Consider the following 23442-nt stretch of genomic DNA (forward strand, 5'->3'; position numbering starts at 1 on the left):
CATAGGTAGCCCCATCTAATTACCTCAGGTGGCCTCATCTAATTACCTCACAGGTAGCCCCCAATTAATTACCTCACAGGTGGCCTCATCTAATTACCTCACATGTGACCTCCATCTAATCACCTCACAGGTGGCGTCCATCTAATTACCTCTGGGTATCTTTAGGGAGAGATTTTATATATCCCTCCAGACAGGTAAGAGTCCAGGTAAGTCCGTCGGGATTACTGTCGTTGGAGGTCGTCGGGTGGTCGCGTGACCCAGAGTGACGACGTCGGGAACAGTCGGGAGTGGTTGGGGATGTGGTGGTAGGAGTCACACAGGTGTTTTGGTTATTAAAGTACAGGTATCTACTGACGGAGCCAGTGAATGACTCTCTCTCTCTCTCTCTCTCTCTCTCTCTCTCTCTCTCTCTCTCTCTCTCTCTCTGTATATCATGATGCAGTTTTAGACTGATGACTCACATGACCTTATACTCCCTGGGCTGGGCTGTGCTGGGTGTGGTCATACTTGGACATTGAGGGGGCCAAGCACTCCCTCAGGTATTAATGTACAACCGACCCAAACATGACACACACACACACACATACACACACACACACACACACACACACATACAGCTACCAACTACGCCACATCTTATCAGACAGGAATATAACGTGTTTAATATTAGGGAAGGCAGGAGGAAAGGAAGGAAGGAAGGAGGATGGAAAGAAGGAAGAAAAGAAGGAAAGGCGGATGAAAGGACGAAATAAAAAAGGAAGGAAGGAAGAAAGAAAAAGAAGGAAGGAAAGGAGGATGAAAGAAAGAAAGAAAGGAAGGAAGGAAGGAAGGAAGGACACGACCATTCCAACACATCAGCCAACAAATCCTAATGAAGGAGTTACTTAGGCCAGCGAGGTGAGGAAGGAGTGCAACTTTTACCGCCCATACGATTTACCACCGATTTAAGGCGAGTGTGAAGGAAAGAAGGAGGGAAGGAAGAAATAAAGAAGGAAGGCAGGAATGGATGAAGGAAGGAATGAAGGAAGGAAGGGAGAGGAGGGAGTGAAGAATGGGAGTATTAGAGAGAGTTATCGGAGTGCTAGATGGCAGTGTTCGATAGAGTGAAGGATGGTGCTATGAGGAGGTATTGACATAACAAAGATTGGAAGAGGGAGGAGTGTGTGTGTGTGTGTGTGTGTGTGTGTGTGTGTGTGTGGGGGGGGGCAGGTAAGGCAAGATGCTGGATAAATATTACATCTGGGAAGCCCCCTCTGTAGTAACACACACACACACACACACACACACACACACACTCCACAGCTCCTTGACACAGCGGTAGCCTTGGAAACGAGAGGTCCCAGGTTCGATTCCCGGCCGGAGTATACAGTTAGAGTGGCTCCCTCACTCTTCCAAAGCAGAGAAACACCTCCAATTATGCTCTAGTCTCTCCGTAAACCTATTAGACTCTCAGAGAATTCAGGTGAGTCCCAGTGTACTTACGGCGCCATTTTGGAGGATATATTTAGTGCTTCAGTTTACATAAGATGAGATAGAAGCGTCCGTATGAAGGGAAAATTTAAGGTTACACTCGCCCCCTTAACCTACCCACACACACCTGGCGCCCACACCACCCACACACACCTGGCGTCCACACCACCCACACACACCTGGCGCCCACACCACCCACACACACCTGCCGCCCACACACGTCCCCTCAACACATGCAACACTATAAATAACGTTAATAACACACTGATGAAATAAAAAAAACACGAAGGGATTATAAATAAGCGTTAAGTAATGTCAGGGGAGCGTTAAAACTATTGGTAATAATGGTGGACCGGCGGGGGAGTGTGGGGGAGTGTGGGGAAGTGTGGGAGAGGACGGGGGAGTGTGGAGGAGTATGGGAGGGCAGGGGGTGTGGGGGGTGTGAAGGAAGTGTGGGGAGAGGACGGTGAGTGGGTGCAGGGTGGGGAAGTGTGGGAGAGGACGGGGGTGTGGAGGTATGGGAGAGGGCAGGGGTGTGGGGGGAGTGTGGGGGAGGGGGTGTGGGGGGGAGGGCAGTGTGGGTGGAGGGTGGGGAAGTGTGGGAGAGGACGGGGGTGTGGAGGTATGGGAGGGGCGGGTGGGGGGGAGTGTGGAAAGGGAGGGGGTGTGTGGGGAGTGTGGGAGGAGGGAGGGAGTGGGGGGGAGGGGGGGGAGGGCGGGTGGAGGGTGGGGGAGAGTGGGAGAGGACGGGGGTGTGGAAGGAGGGAGGGAGTGTGGGAAGGAGGAGGGTGTGGGGGAAGGGCAGGGGCGTGTGGGTGGAGGGTGGAAGGAGGGAGGGTGTGGGGAGGGCGGGGGAGGGCGGAGGAGTGTGGGGGAGGGCGGGGGAGTGTGGGGGAGTGGGTTTATGGGGTGATGTATGTGGGGGGGTCACTTTATGTGGGTGTGGGGGGAGGTTACACTTACCTAACCTATAATTACAGTATATTCAACATCTAAGGATAAACTTGAACACGATGGACTTAATCCACGTTATTATTCCGGTGGTGAAATTTTTTCCACTGGGAAATTTTCTGGCGAGATTCTGTCCGGCAGGAAACTGTCCCGAGAGATATTGTGTCCAAGGAATTTGTCCAGTGGGAAATCGATTGGTACGACTTTGTCCAGAGGTGAATTGTCTGTAAGTTTCTGTATCGGGGGATTTTGTCCAATAGGAAATCTTATCGTACAATTCTGTCCTCCAGGTCGACTGGTAGTGGGCTGTCTGTGGTAGGTGGTGAGGGAGGAGCCTGGAGTGTGGTGGACGGGTGTGTACTACTACTACTCCTACTACTACTACTACTACTACTACTACTACTACAAAACACACGTATAAAATCACTCTGGGAATTAATGACGTAGTGTAAATAACCAGAAGTCTAGCCTGATAATTCTACAACACCGTCAGGAGCAGTATGATAAACAACCCCGTCAGGAGCAGTATGATAAACAACACCGTCAGGAGCAGTATGATAAACAACTCCGTCAGGAGCAGTATGATAAACAACACCGTCAGGAGCAGTATGATAAACAACCCCGTCAGGAGCAGTATGATAAACAACACCGTCAGGAGCAGTATGATAAACAACACCGTCAGGAGCAGTATGATAAACAACACCGTCAGGAGCAGGAGCAGTATGATAAACAACACCGTCAGGAGCAGTATGATAAACAACACCGTCAGGAGCAGTATGATAAACAACACCGTCAGGAGCAGTATGATAAACAACACCGTCAGGAGCAGTATGATAAACAACACCGTCAGGAGCAGTATGATAAACAACCCGTCAGGAGCAGTATGATAAACAACACCGTCAGGAGCAGTATGATAAACAACACCGTCAGGAGCAGTATGATAAACAACACCGTCAGGAGCAGTATGATAAACAACACCGTCAGGAGCAGTATGATAAACAACACCGTCAGGAGCAGTATGATAAACAACACCGTCAGGAGCAGTATGATAAACAACACCGTCAGGAGCAGTATGATAAACAACACCGTCAGGAGCAGTATGATAAACAACACCGTCAGGAGCAGTATCAGGGATAATACAACACCGTCAGGAGCAGACGTCAGTATGATAAACACACCACACAAGTCCACCGTCAGGAGCAGTATGATAAACAACCCGTCAGGAGCAGTATGATAAACAACACCGTCAGAGCAGTATGATAAACAACACCGTCAGAGCAGTATGATAAACAACTCCGTCAGGAGCGTATGATAAACAACACCGTCAGGAGCAGTATGATAAACAACCCGTCAGGAGCAGTATGATAAACAACTCCGTCAGGAGCAGTGATATGATAAACAACACCGTCAGGAGCAGTATGATAAACAACACCGTCAGGAGCAGTATGATAAACAACACCGTCAGGAGCAGTATGATAAACAACACCGTCAGAGCAGTATGATAAACAACACCGTCAGGAGCAGTATGATAAACAACACCGTCAGGAGCAGTATGATAAACAACACCGTCAGGAGCAGTATGATAAACAACACCGTCAGGAGCAGTATGATAAACAACACCGTCAGGAGCAGTATGATAAACAACACCGTCAGGAGCAGTATGATAAACAACCCCGTCAGGAGCAGTATGATAAACAACACCGTCAGGAGCAGTATGATAAACAACACCGTCAGGAGCAGTATGATAAACAACACCGTCAGGAGCAGTATGATAGCTGCACAGGTGTAGAAGGGACAGCCGGCAGCATCGACTCCATCCAGCGTTCCTCGTCGAGGGAGTGAGTGACGCCCCCCGGTTACCGTGACCACCTGGGTGTTTCTCCCTCACCGTCGCCCTCCAACACCTCTACGGTACTCAGGTGGCCGTAGCAGGTGACCCTCGACCAGCGCTCGCCCACGACATAATGACAATAACCGAGAATTAGCATTAAGCGGTGATCACATTAAGCGCTGGCTACAGTACCTCTTCCCCACCACTGCCGGTTTGGGAGTCCCAGTTGAAATTTTCCAGTGTAATTTGGACCATCCCGAGGGATCTCATTTCCACCGAGTCCCCACCCATGGTAAATGGCGTTACCAGCACTACTGCTAAGGTCGTCATTTTGGGTCTTATAACCAGCGGCCACAAGGGTGAACAGTCTCCCCCAGCCAGCACAAGGTTTGGGTGTATCGTGAGGTGGTGATGCAATAGCCTGGCGTGTTATCGCTGGGGTCGCTGCCCCCAGGGACCTGTGGGGACGCCGCCCCCTTCCCCACGCCCTCCCTGCACGCCCTTCACTTACCAAATTTTATCCCTGCACGCCCATACTCTCTCGTGCATTACCATGCACGGCAGGTCCGCCTCACAGCCCCCACCGAGTCTTTTTCATGACTGTGACGCGCGACCCTTCACTAGTGTCCTCACCCTGCTCCCTCACCCTACCTCAACACTCACCCTACCTCAACACTCACCCTACCCCCTCACCATACCTCAACACTCACCCTGCCCCCTCACCCTACCTCAACACTCACCCTGCCCCCTCACCCCTACCTCAACCCTACTCACCCCTCACCCTCACCTGCCCCTCACCCCTACCTCACCCCTCACCCTACCTCAACACTCACCCTGCCCCCTCACCCTACCTCAACACTCACCCTGCCCCCTCACCCTACCTCAACACTCACCCTGCCCCCTCACCCCTCACACACTCACTTCTCTCTCATTTTTTCAGTGTTATCTAAATCTAATTAACCAATCTCTAGCCTTTCTTCAGCACCTGTGTCACTTCCAACGTTTCTGAACTATTTTGTACCCAACCTTCCTCCACCTCCCTACATACTGTACCTACCTACTGTACCTATCTACTGTACCTACCTAATGTACCTATCTACCTACTGTACCTATCTACCTACTGTACACCTGCATACTTACGTGAAAGAGCTCTGAGTCTCCCTTCCCCACCTCCGTGTTCCTCCACTCAAGACTCGCTACAACCCCTCCTTCCCCCTCCATGTATCGCTGCCATCCTCCCTTTCTTCCTTCCTCCCTACCTACCTACATCCTTCCCGTCCTTCCTGCCTACATCCCTCCCTTGTTCCCTACCTACACCCTCACCCCTTACCTACCTACATCCCTCCACCACCTACACCCTCACCTACCTACACCCCTCCCTCACCCTTCGCGTGTAACTCACAACTACAGCGGACGTCACCGAGTACCGAGACTGTATTAGTTCAAGTCATATCAGTTCTTTTTAACGCGGGTTTAATTATCAAAGCTGATATTGACGCCACGGTAATACACTCTACCACAGTGACTCCTGAAATACTACCACACGTTTATGATTTTTATACAACACAATCTTATAACCTGTATATATACGTTGACGAATATACACAAAGACCTTCTCCATAGTTTACGTTGACAAAATATACGTAACTAATCTTTCTTTCTCATAGTGTATACGTTTAAAACACACACACACACACACACACACACACACACACACACACACACACACACACACAGTAGAGCTTGTACACGATGTATGTTGAAAAATATACTGTGTGCAATGTGGGTAAACATCAAAAGCCTTCCCCGACCTTCATAGTATAATGAAATATACACTTTCTGCCCCAGTCTATGATCTTACACATCATATGAACACGCAAGCTGATCTATACCTCCACACACACACACACACACACACACACACACACACACAGGGTACAACACGTGCAGTCAAGCGCCGCCCGCTCGCCCACACACTATCGATTATTGTTTTACTACTAATGAAGATCTGTTTATCCCGGCCAGAAGTTCTCGTCTACAACACACCTGAGTGCATAACTAATTAATTAACATAAAGGTAAGGTCACAATTAAGAAGTGGTGGTGAATTAGGGAGAAATTGAGGTCGGATTTGCTGAGGTTAGGTTAGGTTAGGTTAGCTCTTTATATGTTCACCCTAAACATCTTGAGTACGATGATTTAACACCTGAGTACGGTAATTTAACCCTTTGAGTATAATGATTTAACCCATTGAGTACGATAGATTGGTGATTTAAAGGGATTAATCATGTCATAGTACTCAAGGGGTTAAATCATCATACTTGAGAGGCTGTCATTATACTCGAGAGGCTAAGTGATTTAGGAAAGCATCTAACTAACACACACTCAAGCAAGAACTCAAAGATGAAAGGATTCTCTTTATTTCTCACCTTTGCGGATAACTCACTTACTCAAGCTTACAAATAATGTTTCTCAGAGGTTCGTATGAGAAACATCCACTTCAGCTGATATTGTAAAGAGGCCCACGACACAAGAAATGAAAAAGGCAACATGGCGGCCAACTGCACCTGAGACTCGACTGGAAGTATCTGGTGTTGTCTCACTGGATAACTCCGGGTCATGGCGTTGTTGTTATTAAGTCGTTCCATCGATTATATATACACAGCTACCTGGTTCACTCCACTCTGAGGTGTGCTGGGTGGGTGGCGTGGGTGGGTGGGTGGGTGGTGCGGTGTGGGGCGGAGTGGGTGGCTGGAATGGGGTGGGGTGGATTAAAGGAGGGTGGGAGGAGGGTTTGTAATCACTGTATGACCGACCACTAAACTATCCCCTTTCGTGTGTGTGTGTGTGTGTGTGTGTGTGTGTGTGTGTGTGTGTGAGAGAGAGTTAGAGTACACTACAATACGGTTAACCAATTATATACAACAGTACACAAACAACACTGAACTCTGTATACGGGATCTTGGTTAATGGCACAAACCGTTTACCAGAATATTAAAAACTAAACAATATTGTGACATTTTAAAAACAATCTATAATCGACACTGGCAGTATTATCTATCTATTTATCTATCATAATATCTTCACGTCTCTCCTATATCGTGTTGGCACACACACACACACACACACACACACACACACACACACACACACACAGTCTACACATTATCAACATCCCTAATGCTTCGTATCACTTAACTACACATAATCATTTGCATCATCAGGTCATTATTTATCCTTAATATATTAATTTCTTCTTCAATTGCTGATTTTCTAAAACCTTCATCATCATTATTATCACCATCACTAAAATCGTCATCACCACCAACATCACCATCATCACCATCACCACCAACATCACCATCATCACCACCAACATCACCATCATCACCACCAACATCAACATCATCACCATCAACATCATCCTGCATTAGTGTGTCAGCGGGTCAAAGCTTGCCTCAAGGGCTATTCTATTCTCACTCCGATAAATTCCACAATGAACACTGTGACTCCTGTTGTCTCGGTAGGGTTGTCAAAATCCTTCGTCTGTTGTGTCATATTGTCTCACACAAAATCGTAAAGATACTTATATATTGAAGCGTTACGTAACTGTATGGCCGCGGGACATTATGTATGTATGTATGTGTGTGTGTGTGTGTGTGTGTGTGTGTGGGTGGGTGGGTGGGTGGGTGGGTGTGTGCGTGTGGGTGGGTGTGTGGTTTCGCGTCCACCTACAGTACACAAACGTGACTAATTGTAAAAAAAATAGTCAAATTTATTTCAGAAAGTAATTTTTAAACACAGTATTGTCATGTTTCGCTAAAATAAATTATAAGTGTGTGATAGTTTCCGTAGCTCAATGATAAAAAGTGCTTTCGCCTTGCAAACGAATGGACTCAGGTTTGATTCCCGATCGCAGAGAGAAAGATTTTGAGTTCGGCCCCTCATCCCTAACATAACTCCTGTGTACCAACAGTAAACCATCTTGTGTGTCTGTAGTCCTGCAGGAACGTCCCCAGGATGGAGTGACCTACGACTGTACCTGCTGAATACTAAGAATCAGGGGGTAAGCTCCACTTATCTTGCCACACTGCATTTACTGTACCGAACACCAAATGCTAGACAGCGTGAGAAAATATTAGTGTGTGTGTGTGTGTGTGTGTGTGTGTGTGACAAACATTAAACGAGTGTGAACGTAAAAAGATCAACTTTAAACAGGTGTGCCCCCCCCCCTAGCTTCGGCCATCACCTCACACCTGGTTAGTCAAAAATTGATAGTGTAGTGTTGGGAGCCGTCCAGAGGCCCCGTGGACGCAGCTGCCGCACACCTCTGCCCAACACTGAATAAAACATGACACAAAAATCTGGTCTTCCACGCTCGGGGGCGGGTGAGGTGTGTGGAGTACACCTCTCGTAATGATCGGCTCTGAGTTATTGTACTTTACTTAATGAACTTATTATACCTAACCTAACTGAACCTAAACTAACTTAACTAAACCGAACCTAACTCAACCTAATCTAACCTAACCTAACCTAACCTTCCTCTGACTTAATATTTGTGTCGTCAATAAACTAATGACCAATGGACGGTGACGGTGGTGGGACACGTCTTCTGGTCTAAACATCACCTCCTCTCCCTCAGGACACCTTACACCCTACAGGACACCTTACACCCCCCCCCCAGGACACAGGACACCTTACACCCTACAGGACACCTTACACCACCCCAGGACACCTTACACCCTACAGGACACCTTACACCCTACAGGACACCTTACACCCTACAGGACACCTTACACCCTACAGGACACCTTACACCCCCAGGACACCTTACACCCCACAGGACACCTTACACCCCAGGACACCTTACACCCTAGGACACTTTACACCCCACAGGACACCTTACACCCTACAGGACACCTTACACCCCCTAGGACACCTTACACGTCAGGACACCTTACACCCTACAGGACACCTTACAGGACACCTTACACCCTACAGGACACCTTACACCCTACAGGACACCTTACACCTCAGGACACCTTACATTAAACCAAAACTTTCACAAGACTTCACTCAACACAAAGAAACTTTCACTTAACTGAACTCTTAACTTGGATAACTCAATAAACTTGTTCCCACTTTATTTGTCTACGAAAATTGCATTACCGTCTCTACATGACCCCTTCCTCTCACCTTGTACGGGAAGGAACAAGGGGAGAGACGCGCCGCCCAGGTACAGTACTCGGCTCTCCTCGATACACTTACACACATAGTAGCTATACACTTACACATAGTAGCTATACACTTACACATAGTAGCTATACACTCACACATATAGTAGCTATACACTTACACATAGTAGCTATACACTTACACACAGTAGCTATACACTTACACATAGTAGCTATACACTTACACATAGTAGCTATACACTTACACACAGTAGCTATACACTTACACATAGTAGCTATACAGTGAATATTATCATCAACGTTGGTTCAAAAGTTTCCTGTTAAGTCACCGTCAATAGCTAGATGACTCGTGAGGTTCGACCACACTAAAGTACCACACGACTCGGCTCTTCCCATCTCTCTCCGGTGTCACACAGGGAGACTTTTATTGATACTGTACCAGTCTAAAACCCTGCTGCTGTAACGACACTGTTACCAGGGTGGGCTGGCACACACACACGGGACCCCCTCCTCTGGGCCGGGAGAATATTTGTCCAGGGCGGGAGAGTCAAAGCTCGCCAGCGTGTTCCCTGGTGATTATGTTTTCTCAACGTTCCGGTGTGTTTGCTCGCTCACTTTTCTTTATTGTTCATCAAATGAGATATGAATATTGAATTATAGAGGGAGAGTGGAAGGCGGGGCAGGCAGGTAGAGTGGCCGGTGTGGGCAGGGAGCCACACCAGGGGCAGGGCCACACCAGGGGAGTAGGCAGGGCAACAGTCGGGTGGGACAGGACAACACCAGGGGCAGGCAGGGCAACACCAGGGGTGGGCGGGGCAACACCAAGGGTAGGCAAGACAGCACTAGGTGTTGTGGGCGGGGCAACACCAGGTGTGGGAGGGGCAACACCAGGTGGTGGAACAGCACCAGAATGGGCAGGGCAACGCACCAGGGTGGGCAGGCGCACACCAGGGGTGGGCAGGGAGCAACACCAGGGGTGGGCGAAGCACCAGGGGGTGGGCAGGGCAACAGGGGTGGGCAAGAAGCAACACCAGGGGTGGGAGGGGGAGCAACACCAGGGGTGGGCGGGGCAGCACCTGGGAGTGTGGGCGGGGCAACACTAAGTGTGGGCGGGGCAACACCAGGGGTGGGCAGGGAGCAACACCAGGGGTGGGCAGAAGCAACACCAGGGGTGAGCAGGGGCAACACCAGGGGTGGGCGGGGGCAGCACCAAGGGTAGGCGGAGCAACACCAGGTGTGGGCGGGGCAACACCAGGTGTGAGTGGGGCAACACCAAGAATGGGCGGGGCAACACCAGGGGTGGGCGAAGCAACACCAGGAGTGGGCGGGGCAACACCAGGGGTGGGCGGGGCAACACTAAGTGTGGGCGGGGCAACACCAGGGATGGGGGCCATCACCAGGTGTGGGCAGGGGAAAACCAGAACCAGAGGTCATACTCCCTAAAAGGTCGCAAGATGTATGACTAGTCGTGGGCGTACATGGTTGATGGGCGTGAGGGCGGTGTGTGTTCATATTGCCAGGAGGGTGGGAGTAAAAGATAATATATGTGATGACGTGTTGAGACGAATGGGTGGGTGGGAGTTAGTACGGAAGATGGGCGTGTTAGGGCGTGGTTAGAGGTAAGGGCGTGTGGGGAGGGAGAGTGGAGTGGGTGGGCCGCCCGACATTGGTATATAATATCCAATAAAAGTTCCTCCACCCTCCACCCAGTTAAGAATTCAACCTTGACTTCCTCAACCTCGCCCACACAGTATTATGTTACGCCCGTGTCTTACTTAGAAGAAGAACAACAACAAGCAATAAAAACAGAATGAGAAAAGAACAAGAAATAAAAGAAGACGAACAATAAATTTCCCACCAGACACAACACAACACAACACAACACGACACAACACGACACAACACATTACAACCCACAACACAACCCTGGCAACACAACCACGACACAACACAACACGGCCACAACCCACGACCTGGCTTGACACGACACGACACAACACGACGACACGACACGACGACACAACACAACACGACACAACACGACACGACACAACTGACACGACACGACACGACACGACCACGACCACAACCTTACAACCCCACAACGACACAACGACACAACACGACACAACACAACACAACACGACCACAACCACGACACAACACAACACGACCCAACACAACGACCACAACCTAACCACGACACGACACGACACGACACGACACGACACGACACAACACAACACGACACGACACAACACGACACAACACAACACGACACAACACAACCTTCCCTTCTCCTCTCCCTTTATATACACCACAATTTATTAAACAAACCACAACCAAATTCTACACCCAGATCAATATCTTTCTTTTTTAAGTTCTACATAATTTTTTTTTCCGGTAGAGGTGAGGTGAGGTGAGGTGGAGTGAGGTGAGGTGAGGTGGGGTGAGGTGGGGTGAGGTGAGGTGAGGTGGGGTGAGGAGAGCAGAGGTGAAATGAGGGTAACTGACTGACTGACTGACAGACTGACATCAAGGGTAAATAACACACACACACTATAACTCTCCATTCATTAACCACTTGGTTTATTCCCTCACTTTATTAAACCAATTATACCTTATGATAACTATTTGGTTTATTCCCTCACTTTATTAAACCAATTATACCTTATGATAACTATTTGGTTTATTCCCTCACTTTATTAAACCAATTATACCTTATGATAACTATTTGGTTTATTCTGGTCACTTTATTAAACCAATTATACCTTAAGATAACTATTTGGTTTATTCCCTCACTTTATTAAACCAATTATACCTTATGATAACTATTTGGTTTATTCTGGTCACTTTATTAAACCAATTAAACCTTATGATAACTATTTGGTTTATTCCCTCACTTTATTAAACCAATTAAACCTTAAGATAACTATTTGGTTTATTCTGGTCACTTTATTAAACCAATTATACCTTAAGATAACTATTTGGTTTATTCCCTCACTTTATTAAACCAATTAAACCTTAAGATAACTATTTGGTTTATTCTGGTCACTTTATTAAACCAATTATACCTTATGATAACTATTTGGTTTATTCCCTCACTTTATTAAACCAATTATACCTTATGATAACTATTTGGTTTATTCCCTCAAGTTATTCCACATTTTATTACCATTATTATTTAATCATTTGATCCTAACAAAAAAAATAAAATAAATCCCTTTCTTCTTTATTTATTATGACGAGTAAACAATTTATTATGACGAGTAAACAAATTAATGAAAGGAGGAATAACTAAAATAACCAATAATGTTTCTCTAATTCCTCTACGTGAATGTGCAAGTAAACAAAGCGAGTATAACATCTGATCTACGTTTTGATCAAATTATAATCATGATCATTTTTTCATTTGACTCCGAGGCTGGTTAATAATTGGTGTGACGTACATGACATGACATGACATGACATGACGTGAAAAGGGTGGGGTGAGAGGAGGGAGGGAGGGAGGGGGAGGGGGAGGGAAGGGGGAGAGGGAGAGGGAGGGAGAGGGAGAGGGAGAGAAGGAGAGGAGAAAGAGAGAGAGAGAGATAAAGAGAGAGAGAGAGAGAGAGAGAGAGAGAGAGTCCTTGGAATGCCTCAATAACCAAATAAAAGTCATAGTTGCAGTGTTCGATATAATGGATACCTGTACACGAGTTTTGGCTCATAATCAAAACTTTTTCCTTTATTCACATTTTGTAGAATAAAAAGAAGACGCTTAAAGGCTCCTACCCTCTTATTATATTATAGGGCATCATAGAAAACGTTCCTCTTCCTCCTCCTCTTCCTTCTCCCCATCCTTCTCATTCTTCTCTTCCTCCTCCTCCTCCTCTTCCTCCTCCTCACTTCTTTGGTTAACATGGCGGTGTAGAAGCCAGAAAACGTGTCCTGAACCCACGTTGACGGGGTCATACTCTCTCTCTCTCTCTCTCTCTCTCTCTCTCTCTTTCTCTCTCTCTCTCTCTCTCTCTCTTCCCACCTTTCTTCCCCCTCTCTCAGTTTCCTCTTTTTCTCCTCTACCTTTTTTTCCTCTCCTTCCCTTCCCTCACACAATGACTCGAAGAGAGAGAGAGAGAGATATGTAAGGAGGTGAGGAGAATGGAGGTATCAAGGAAGGAAGACAACGAAGAGAGGATGGAGGAGGGAGAATATAAGAGGACGGAATGGACGTGGAAAACGGATAGGAAATGAAAGAAAACGAAGGAAGGAAGGAAGGAAGGAAGGAAGGAAGGTGGGAGGGATATGGAAAAGGAGTGTGGGTCGAGAGAGGGGGAATGAAGGATAAAACAAAAGAGGGAGAGGAAGGTGGCGTGAGAGTGAAGGAAGGAAGGAAGGAAGGAAGGAAGGAAGGGGGCGGCGGGAAAGTATGACGGGAGGGTGTGGGAGGTGTAAGGGAAGGAGGGAAGGGAGAGGGAGGTGGTGAGGGAGGGAGACAGGAGTCCCTGGGGTAGAGGAGAGACTCCCTAGGGATGCCAGACTGTCTGACGCCACCACCACTACGCTCCTTGTGTGTGTGTGTGTGTGTGTGTGTGTGTGTGTGTGTGTGTTTATAACAAATGTTTGTTTTAGTGTTGTACGCAAGCAAGCATGTCTGTGGGCGTGCTTGCAATTGCAATACAATCCTATATTGCTATGCGACACACAGACACTTGTATTCACCATCACCAGGTCACCGTGTGTGTTTATTACAAGGTGTTTGTGTATACTGTACCCGGGAAGCCTCTAGTCGAGTCACAAAGTTCCTGTATGTTATTGTTGTCCCATAAATAGTGTTAAGTCAAAAGAGAGTCTCAGAACAACTTTATACCATTTTGGATGTTAATTGTTGTGTTACTGCTAAAGTCAGCTGGATGGGTGAGATCTTCCTTCTCCATTTACGATAAAAATTAATTCTAGAAACTTTTATGAAAAACTTAACCCAAATAGTATTGAAGATATCGTAAAGGTCTGGCTGCTAATGATGCGACAGGTGAGAGCTATCACCGCATACTGAGTCTAGTTTAAGTCAACACACCAGCACTCACTCCTCAGAAACACCGCCGCATTAAACTCTAACCCATCCAGCTGGTGCATTACGACTTACAAAACTGTATTATCAAAATAAAAGGATTCACCCAGAGGAATAAGAGTTCAATCTCTATATGAGGGATCTATCACGAACCTGTCACGGACAACACGCAGAAGGGTTGTGGTTATCGACGTAGTGTAGATCACACACTAATGGTGAGTGACGCGCCCTTTCTTCCACGTATAAACAGATCACCTAATTATATATATATTTAACAATTGAAATATGACAGCAAACTGAAACTGCCACCAGGATGAATTAATTATAGTTGATCTTATCAACCCAACTGCCTTGTTATAGAGACTCTTAAGGGATAGTCTTTTATCTCCACATGTTGAGGACCAACCCACTAGTAATACGTCAGCAGACACTTATGGGTAGTACGTATTTCGCCCTAACCACCGAGGAGAGTGTGTTAACGGACACTTTAGACCCTATTGGCACTAATCTGGCGACACTCCTTCACGTGTAATTATTACCCGGAACAGTACTTAACACATGAAGAACGTAAGCAAAGGTTAAAACATAACGATGGTGAGTATAATGACAGGAGTGAGGAGGCGACGAACATAACTTAACAAGCGTTTTGAACACGATTGTAAAGTTATTGGGAAACAATCAAATGTAAAGTGATGGGAAAATACTGTATACCAAACACTAAAGCTGACTGATTAAGAACATCCTGGAAACTTTTAGGAAGACACTGGCATCTCAGTTTCAAGAGATGAGTCGACCGCCACTCCTGACCAGCAGGACAGTGACATTCAGAAATCAAACGAAGAATACAAAGGCGGAGTTTCAGCAGCTGAGGCCCAGTCGAACCCCAAAGGATTTTATTACATGCATGAATCAAAATTAAAAACACGTGTGGCTGTATCAGATCTGGGAGTTGGAGAAGATATATGGAGTCCGTCCAGGCTGAAGCAGAGGCGTTAAGTGAATTAATTAATTCCCTCAATGTTTTCAAGTGAAGTAAACAATTTACAGGACGCAAATTCGAGGACTCGCAATTCAGTACAATAATGAGTTTAGTGTACAGTTAACGAAGGAGAACATTAAAATGGGTCTAGGACAACTGGCCGCCGCCATCTGGCCGCAGCCCATGAAGTACCTAACCTAACCTAACCTGCCTTGAGAGCGCAAAATTAGGCGTTTGCAGTTTACCCCCAGTCCGCGGCGGCCAGATGGCGGCGGACAGTTGTCCCATTCCCCATTAAAATCAAGTTACCCGACGCCAAGGCTAATAGGGACGCTGCCGTGATGGTGTACACCACTAGATGTTTAGGAAGTTTTGTTAAACTATAGTATTGGACTGGAGAAAACCTTAGACCTCGGTAGCCAAGTATAATGAATGCGAGACAAGAGTAGCCAGCAGCACCTCAGCCTAGCACAGTCCACTAGACACTTCAATAGGTCTATGGTGGAAGAAGGAACCTTAATGACTGGGTATGATCATGTGAGGAGTACTAGTTTAAAAACAATGATGGCCATTACACAAATAGCCACAGACCCGTGAACTTAACTGCTGCAATTTGTCAAACACAAGAAAGCGTTATAAAAGTAGCCCCCAAACTTATGATACTGTATAACTTGTAGTCTAACACAATGACCTTAAGGCAACAGTAGCCCCTACACCCATATAATGTCACTCATAGCCTCCGACAATGAGAAGTATCAACAGCCTAAACATGACAGTTACGTCAGACATTTTGGAAATCAGATCCACATTATAAGAAAAAATTATCAAATAATATTTTTTTTTTCGCTGACGACTCACTGACATCCTCATTATCTTGCGTGTAAAATAATCATATCACTATTGTATTCAAAATGACGTCAGAGCATGGAAACTATTATCTTATTGCAGTATAAGTTTCTATCTTTTAAATGCGAATCTTATTTACAGTCAAATATACGTTATGAGTGGATTCCAACGAGAAAAAGGTTTAAAATATGACAAAATAGTTTATTGGAGTCACTTACGGTTGTTCTTTCCTTACGTTTTAATGTTACCCCGCAACTCACTCCTTTCCGAGAGGTTGAGAGGTGACCCTAACCTGTAGCTCCCCCAGCTCCTCATAACTAAAACAAAGCTCCATCTGGACAGCTCTCGAATACCACCAGTTGGGAGCCACTAGTGACCTTCGTGTAATTAAGAAGGAATCTCAGAGTGATTTCGATGCCATTCTGAAGACTATTTACTGTGCTTAAGCTCAAGTCAGTGAGTTTTACACAGCTCTACATCCCCAGTTACCAGGAGAATTCAACGCACGAACCATTCAAAATCCACAACTGGTCTCCGTCAAGGACCAAATACTCATGCATAAGAATGACTGTACCATCACGTGCCTATTATTTTTTCTCCAAGTTTAATCATCAGTGGCTATTAACCACCAATCCCCTTGGCACATAACAAAGGTATTAGCCAACATAATAATAAAAGCATCAGCGTTGCTTCGTGCCCAAAATATATGTCTGATCATTTTGTTCTCTAAAATGTTTTCATCTATCCACAGACATTAGTTCGTCGCCCCTAAATGTCAGTTCACTGGCTCCGTTTTCTCTCTGAGCCGCGGACGAAAACGAGAAAAAAGAGGCGGTGGTGAGAGAAAGTGGGAAGTGGCGGCGGAGGGGCGGCCCTACTGTGAGCGGCAGGGTGCACCATGTTCGCCAGCCAGCGGGTTTTCAGCTCTTTTTCCATTCACATTGTTGTTGTGATGAAGTACTGTGTTTCTCCTAATGATTATTTATATATTTGTGGTGTACAGAGCGAGATATCTAGGGACTTACAATGTTACACGGACATTCACGCAGATCTTACGTCTATACGGGACCATTCGTTCATCAATCAAGCAAAGGCTATCAATAAGGACCCGTGTCTGGGGGTTTTATCAGGTGACCATTATGGAGAGGACCAAGCCAGTTGGACGTCACATGCGGTCTTATTGCAGAATATAAATGAAGCGAGCCAACCGTAAAGTTTATGAACCAACATTTAACATCAAATCAAAATTAGTTGTAAAAATCTTCCCACTCACCAAGCAGATATTTGTTACCCAGAATTTTTTTTTAACTTAAATCAGTAACACGGGTGTATTAAATCCTAAGTATAACTCCAGCCAGGCAGAGGTGAGGCGGGGGGGGGGGGCGTCTGAGTGGTCCATTCATGCCTTATATATAGCTGTTAATACTGTAGTCCATCTTGCAGAGCCTCAGCCTACTGTAAATTCACTTATACCCCGGAATCCTATTATGCGGAATTTCCTGCTAAATAATGCTGTTCCTACATCACATAACTTCCAATTGAAAACATCGTTTCATTTAGTATATGGCAAGACGTCACTTCCTGCGTAACTCTGTCGACCTAACAATACTACCGATCAAAATAATAAAACAGTAATCTGTCCTTATATGTGTTTAAAATGGTTGTTGAAGAAAGTACAAAATAATTACCAGCAGTATTAATGACCGTGCATGTATTGATAATTATAATAATAGTTTTGTATAAATCATGTAAATTACTGATGCATTCATTCATTCATTCACTACGAGTTTGAATTAGTAATGATACTACAACAATAACAACAGGTGTAAGTTTAATCATGCAGTTAATTAATGCATTAAAATGTAAAATGTTGAACAATAATTTACAACACATAATATTAATAATAAAACCAATAATAGATACGGCATACAGAACTTCAAACACGCCAGAAATACAAACATGCACATTATAATATCCTATACACAATAGAGTACCTAAATCATACTTAATTTATATATAAATTATCTATATATAAGCATTAAATATACGTGTGTACGTATTATTTATACAGTCATGCCATTATGATCAGGCTAACTACAGAAGCTGATAAGTGCAGGACAGGTGTGTACTGTACAACATGTCTACTCACGTTTTAAAGCGCGGGGTTTGGCTTGCTTCCTCCTGGACATGTCGGGTTGGTGGTGGTGGGGGCAGCGACCAGCCTCTAGTCATGCGGTGTGCAGACAAAGACGTGTGCCATGCTCAGGCTCTCACAGGGTTGTCATGACACTTTCATCTGAATAAAGATATAGGACGTAAAAACTTTCTGTTAATCTAAGTTCTTTAACAATGGGAGTTAGCATACGACTGATCACGACGTATTTTTTTTATTTTTTACAAATTTTTCACATTAACTACACATTAACACATTATATTATCTCGTTGAAGATGATTTTTTAGTTACAGTTATCAAAATGTAAGGTGTTCCTTCATACACAACCAAGTCCGTCAATATGAATAACCCAAATGCATATTCACATGTTAATCTCACAATCTTTCTGGTTTCGACAAGACAAAACGCCACCACTTGTAAGGTCACATCACTCCCTGGACGAGTCTGAACAGTGTATCACAACAAGTGGGTGGATACATTCCCCGGTGTGAGTGTTGTGGTATATGTGGCAGGTGTCGAGGAGGGCGGCCGGCGTGGTCTTACCGAGGCGGCGGCAGCAACGACACTGAGCTGGCCTAGAGGGCGCCCCAGTGCCTAACTCCCCTTGCACTCTGCCGGTGTCAAATCGAAACTCCAAACCCAGGAAAGGGGTTTATCATTCTGGGTCTGGGAGAGCGTCCATTTAACGTTGTTGGTAGGCTTTATTGTCTGAAGTTTGAAGTACAGTACTGGGGCTGAACTACTGAAAACTTTGTGTAAACAAATATCGCACATTGCAACTTTTCACTTTAATTGCCTTTATGGAAATGTTGGGGGTATGATAAATTGATAACACGCGATATATTCAAACATTATCTAATTTAATAAATACAGCAACGCTGACGGATAAAGTGTCGCGTTGACAGCGGTAGTGCTATTGCTTTTCTCCGGGTACTCCATTTTCCTCCTGTGCTAATAGATGTGCGTAACAGAACAGACAGACCGACCGAACGGTTAATAAGTTAACAAGTAGTGGAAATGATTAATAATAAACAAATAAAAAAAACAATATAGAATGTTATAAATTATTCAAATACGTAGTTATTTGTACCATGTTTGCCAACTTGACTAAACTACCGGTAACTGAAGATAAGTACCACTTGCCTCGTTACCGTATCAAAGGTAACCAATTATAATCTATCCTCTCTAAACCACCCACACCAAATCTAATTTGTTATAACCATCTCTAATTTTACAATCTAACCAAAACCTATCATAAGCTACCTAACTTTTTAACCTACTCATTCATAAGTTATCCTAACTTCTTAATCTAACTTATAATAACCTACCTAACTTAATCTACCCCATCAAAAGCTACCCTAACTTAACCTAACCAATAATAAACTACCCTAAATTCTAAACCTAACCTACCATTAAGCTACCCTAACTTAACGTAACCTATACCTATCCTAACTTCTTAACCTAACCTAACCTACCATTAAGCTACCCTAACTTCTTAACCTAACCTACCATTAAGCTACCCTAACCTAACCTATACCTACCCAACTTCTTAACGTAACGTAACCTAACCTAACTAACCTGTAACCTAGCCGGCTCTAACCTACAGAACCTAGGCTAATTCAACCATTAAAATGATTGTACATTATTAAGAACTATGAAGATACAATTATTATGAGCCTTATTGTGTACAGTGGCACGCAAAGTTTAGTCGTTTCGCAATGTATAAATTTAAGTTGTTTTTTCTTTAAATTAGGAACATGGCGTGAGGTGCTGGACTACAACAATGATCCGGCATCACAACATGGTAAATGATGTAGGGATTTAGCTGCTTCCCCTTGCTTTAATTTGTTTCAGAATAAAATGGTGTCGAATTAGGGAAAGATATGACATTTACTGTATATTAAGGTTAGCAATAATCACATGCACTATCAATGTGCTCGGCCACCTTCAAAAACATGCCCCTGTGCTTTCATTGTAAGATTGGCCGACTAGTCTATTAATTTATGAAAACTGTGTATTTTGAACTTGAAGTATTACTTTATAACCATATTTGGCACTGTCAGCGTTCATGAGATAAACGAAAATTGTTAGTACAATAATTTTATATCAAATTCATCCCCAGAAACCTAAAGAGTGATGACCATTTAATACTTGCACTTAAAACAATATCATGTTATCATTATACCAAATTTACAAATGAAAGCAGCTTTTTCAAGCCTGGAGCAAAAACATTAACATCTTATTTTGTGTAATAAGCTTTTTATACAAAATTGCACAAAACAAAGGTGGTTCCCAAATAACAAAATTCATGAAGAGTACTTAGAAAAAATAAGAAAATCATAACACTTCCTTTTGTTATCTAACGCCAGTTTTCGTTTAATTAAAGGTCTTTATCCTTTTGTGGCCAAATGCTAGTAGTGACACCTCAGTCCATCATCATTACAGTACTATTGTATAACGTGGTAAGATTTGGAAGTGACCAAATAATTATCATTATATAACTTTGGAACTTTTCTTACTACATTTTCATCACAAATGCTTCGTTTGGTAGAAGCGTTACTTTGTCTTTCGCAGCGGTAAGCGGTGCAGCCCAATCCAGCTCTATTTTGTCCGCTCAGTGTATGTTTACGAGCCGCTCAGTTTCTCTCACGTCTACCGAAAAAAAAAAAAAAAAACACCATACCAAAGAAAGTTCTTTGTTTAATATGCGGAGGGGTCCGGGGGACGGAGCCCACGACTATTAAGTTAGATAAGGTTAAGTAGATTTTTCCTTTTTCCTCTATTCACTCTTATTATTAGCGTCTCTATAAACCACTAGCGGCTACACTCATCATTCATGTGCACTACTGCCTACTGGGCATCTATCGCCTTATATCCATTTCAATTTATTCTTACTATTAACGCAGACTACTAGATGAAGAATCTAGGAAAACAAGTCACACAAGTCACCTAACAAAACCCAAATTGTGACATTTTTTCCCTTAACTTCTTCCGGTCACTAGAAGAAACGTTTGTCAACTGCACAAGGCTTGGTCTGTGCCGCATTTCGCTACATTTCCACAACAGATTAAGGCACCTATACTTTTAATGCGTTTGATTTGTACCTCGGAATTTTCTGATTACGACATAACATTACAGCTCCATTTCTTATCTTAAATTTGTAGGTAATTGGTTGTAACCATACCTGGTGTCGTCAATCACAGCTGGCTATTAAATGGCGTCCTACTTGCTTCCAAACTTCAACACAATAACAAGACAACCCCCCTGGAATAGTTGTCTCTCTAAAATCTTAAAAAGTTCTGTTGCAAAAGACAAATCTAGATGCTTGATGTTTAATGGCCCTGGCAGGTGAAGTAGCTGACGAAATACCAACTCAGCGTATGGTGTTTAACGCAACAGTTAAATGGCCGAAGGTGCTGCACCCTAGTGGCCTGTGAGTTTATGTTGGGTTAGTTTTACTTCATTTCACAGTCTCCCCACAAAATCGTATCAGACTCAATTTTACGAATGATATCTCATTATTGTTTTTCAACGGGAAATACACTCTCTGTGCTACATAAACTACGGTACTCCTTTACACACTACACACAGGCCTACCCAGTGATCCATCCAAAATTAAAGATGACGACACAAAAAATAATCACAATTGCTCTGAGATAATCGAAGCACTTCACATGGCCAAGTATTGTTTATTATTCGTCTTTCCATTCCTAAAACTTACTACAATGACACATCCAAGTTTTGTCAAAAGGGAAGGGCTAGATAGTTTACAGCAGTTTGCTTATTATTTGCACCTAAGGTTAGTTTCATTCAAACTTAAGCGAGGAAAATCTAATTCTCGTAAAACAGCACTGCAATAAATGTTGATGCTGTAACTAGGCTGATTAAATTATTTGTGGCTGACTTTCAATACTTCATAGTTCCGCCCTGTTTCTCTGCTGGTGACAACCGGAATCCAGCATTATGGTACAGACGCTGCGCTAACAGTTAACACCATTGGGAATTCTATAAACCTAATTACCAAATATGTTCAATAAAGAATACATTGTATATAATATATATTTAACATTATCTTCATTAATTCCAGAATTCTAAATTTTTTCACCTCGGCGAGAATTTGGTAGGTTACGGTGGGTTTAGTTGGTTCGTTTTTCTTATTTTAAATTAAGTGTAAGATCGTGGCCGCCATTGGCAGAAAAGGCCCATGATAGTGTACTAGACAACTGACCTGCAGGATGCTGGGCAAGGTCCTTTAATATTACCCTTGTCAAAGTATTTTACATGATGACTTGAGATGGATGGATATCCCTTCTTTTTCCGAACGCAGAGCTGATTTTCTTCTAACACTGCTTCGATGCCACAAGCACAATTTTACTAAAAATCTTTTACTACTCTCTTAAACTATACTGACACAGGGCAATGCTGACGGTGGTCGCCTACCTCACAACACAACACGAGGTCACACTGGCTCTTCCCTCACGCCAGGTCACATGCCTCTGGACTTGGCACCTTAAATGATAAACTTTTAGCCCGCCACCGACCAGCACCCACACTACATAAAAGAGGACGGATCGAGGTTGTGTTCCCGTGCAGGGACGAGACGATGACGTTTGAGCCTCAGTTCCTGAACTTCCTGCCCCTCCCTCACCTCACCCACCACAAAATTATTGAGCGTTCCTGAAGCCTTGTATAAAACACTACTCCTAAATCACAATTCGACTAAAATCCAGCAGTTGCATATTTAAAGCAGAGAGCAAATAAATAGTGGAGGAAATCCGTGAATGATGCAGCGTGAGTTAGAAGCCTAGTCATGCCATGGGGGGGTGGAGCCACAGTTTCCAGGCGAAACCTTGCATGGATGTCTTCAATTTCAATTTTCATTTATCAGAGGTTTAACTTATCAGAGTAACTACTTTATGCACCAAGAACTATTGTATAGCAAGTATAT

General features: G+C 44.3%; 1 protein-coding gene across 1 annotated transcript in view; it reads right to left on the reverse strand.

The window, feature by feature from the left end:
* The window catches only part of LOC121854713, a 120597-nt gene extending 101559 nt beyond the window's left edge, over positions 1–19038 (reverse strand). Inside the window, exon 1 of the mRNA XM_042349450.1 lies at positions 18471–19038. Coding sequence (XP_042205384.1) covers positions 18471–18510 — 40 coding nt within the window. The 5' untranslated portion in view covers positions 18511–19038. The remainder of the gene's footprint in view (positions 1–18470) is intronic.
* Positions 19039–23442: the final 4404 nt, after the last annotated feature.

Source organism: Homarus americanus, unplaced genomic scaffold (assembly GCF_018991925.1).
Source record: "Homarus americanus isolate GMGI-L3 unplaced genomic scaffold, GMGI_Hamer_2.0 scaffold53233, whole genome shotgun sequence".
Taxonomy (NCBI): domain Eukaryota; kingdom Metazoa; phylum Arthropoda; class Malacostraca; order Decapoda; family Nephropidae; genus Homarus; species Homarus americanus.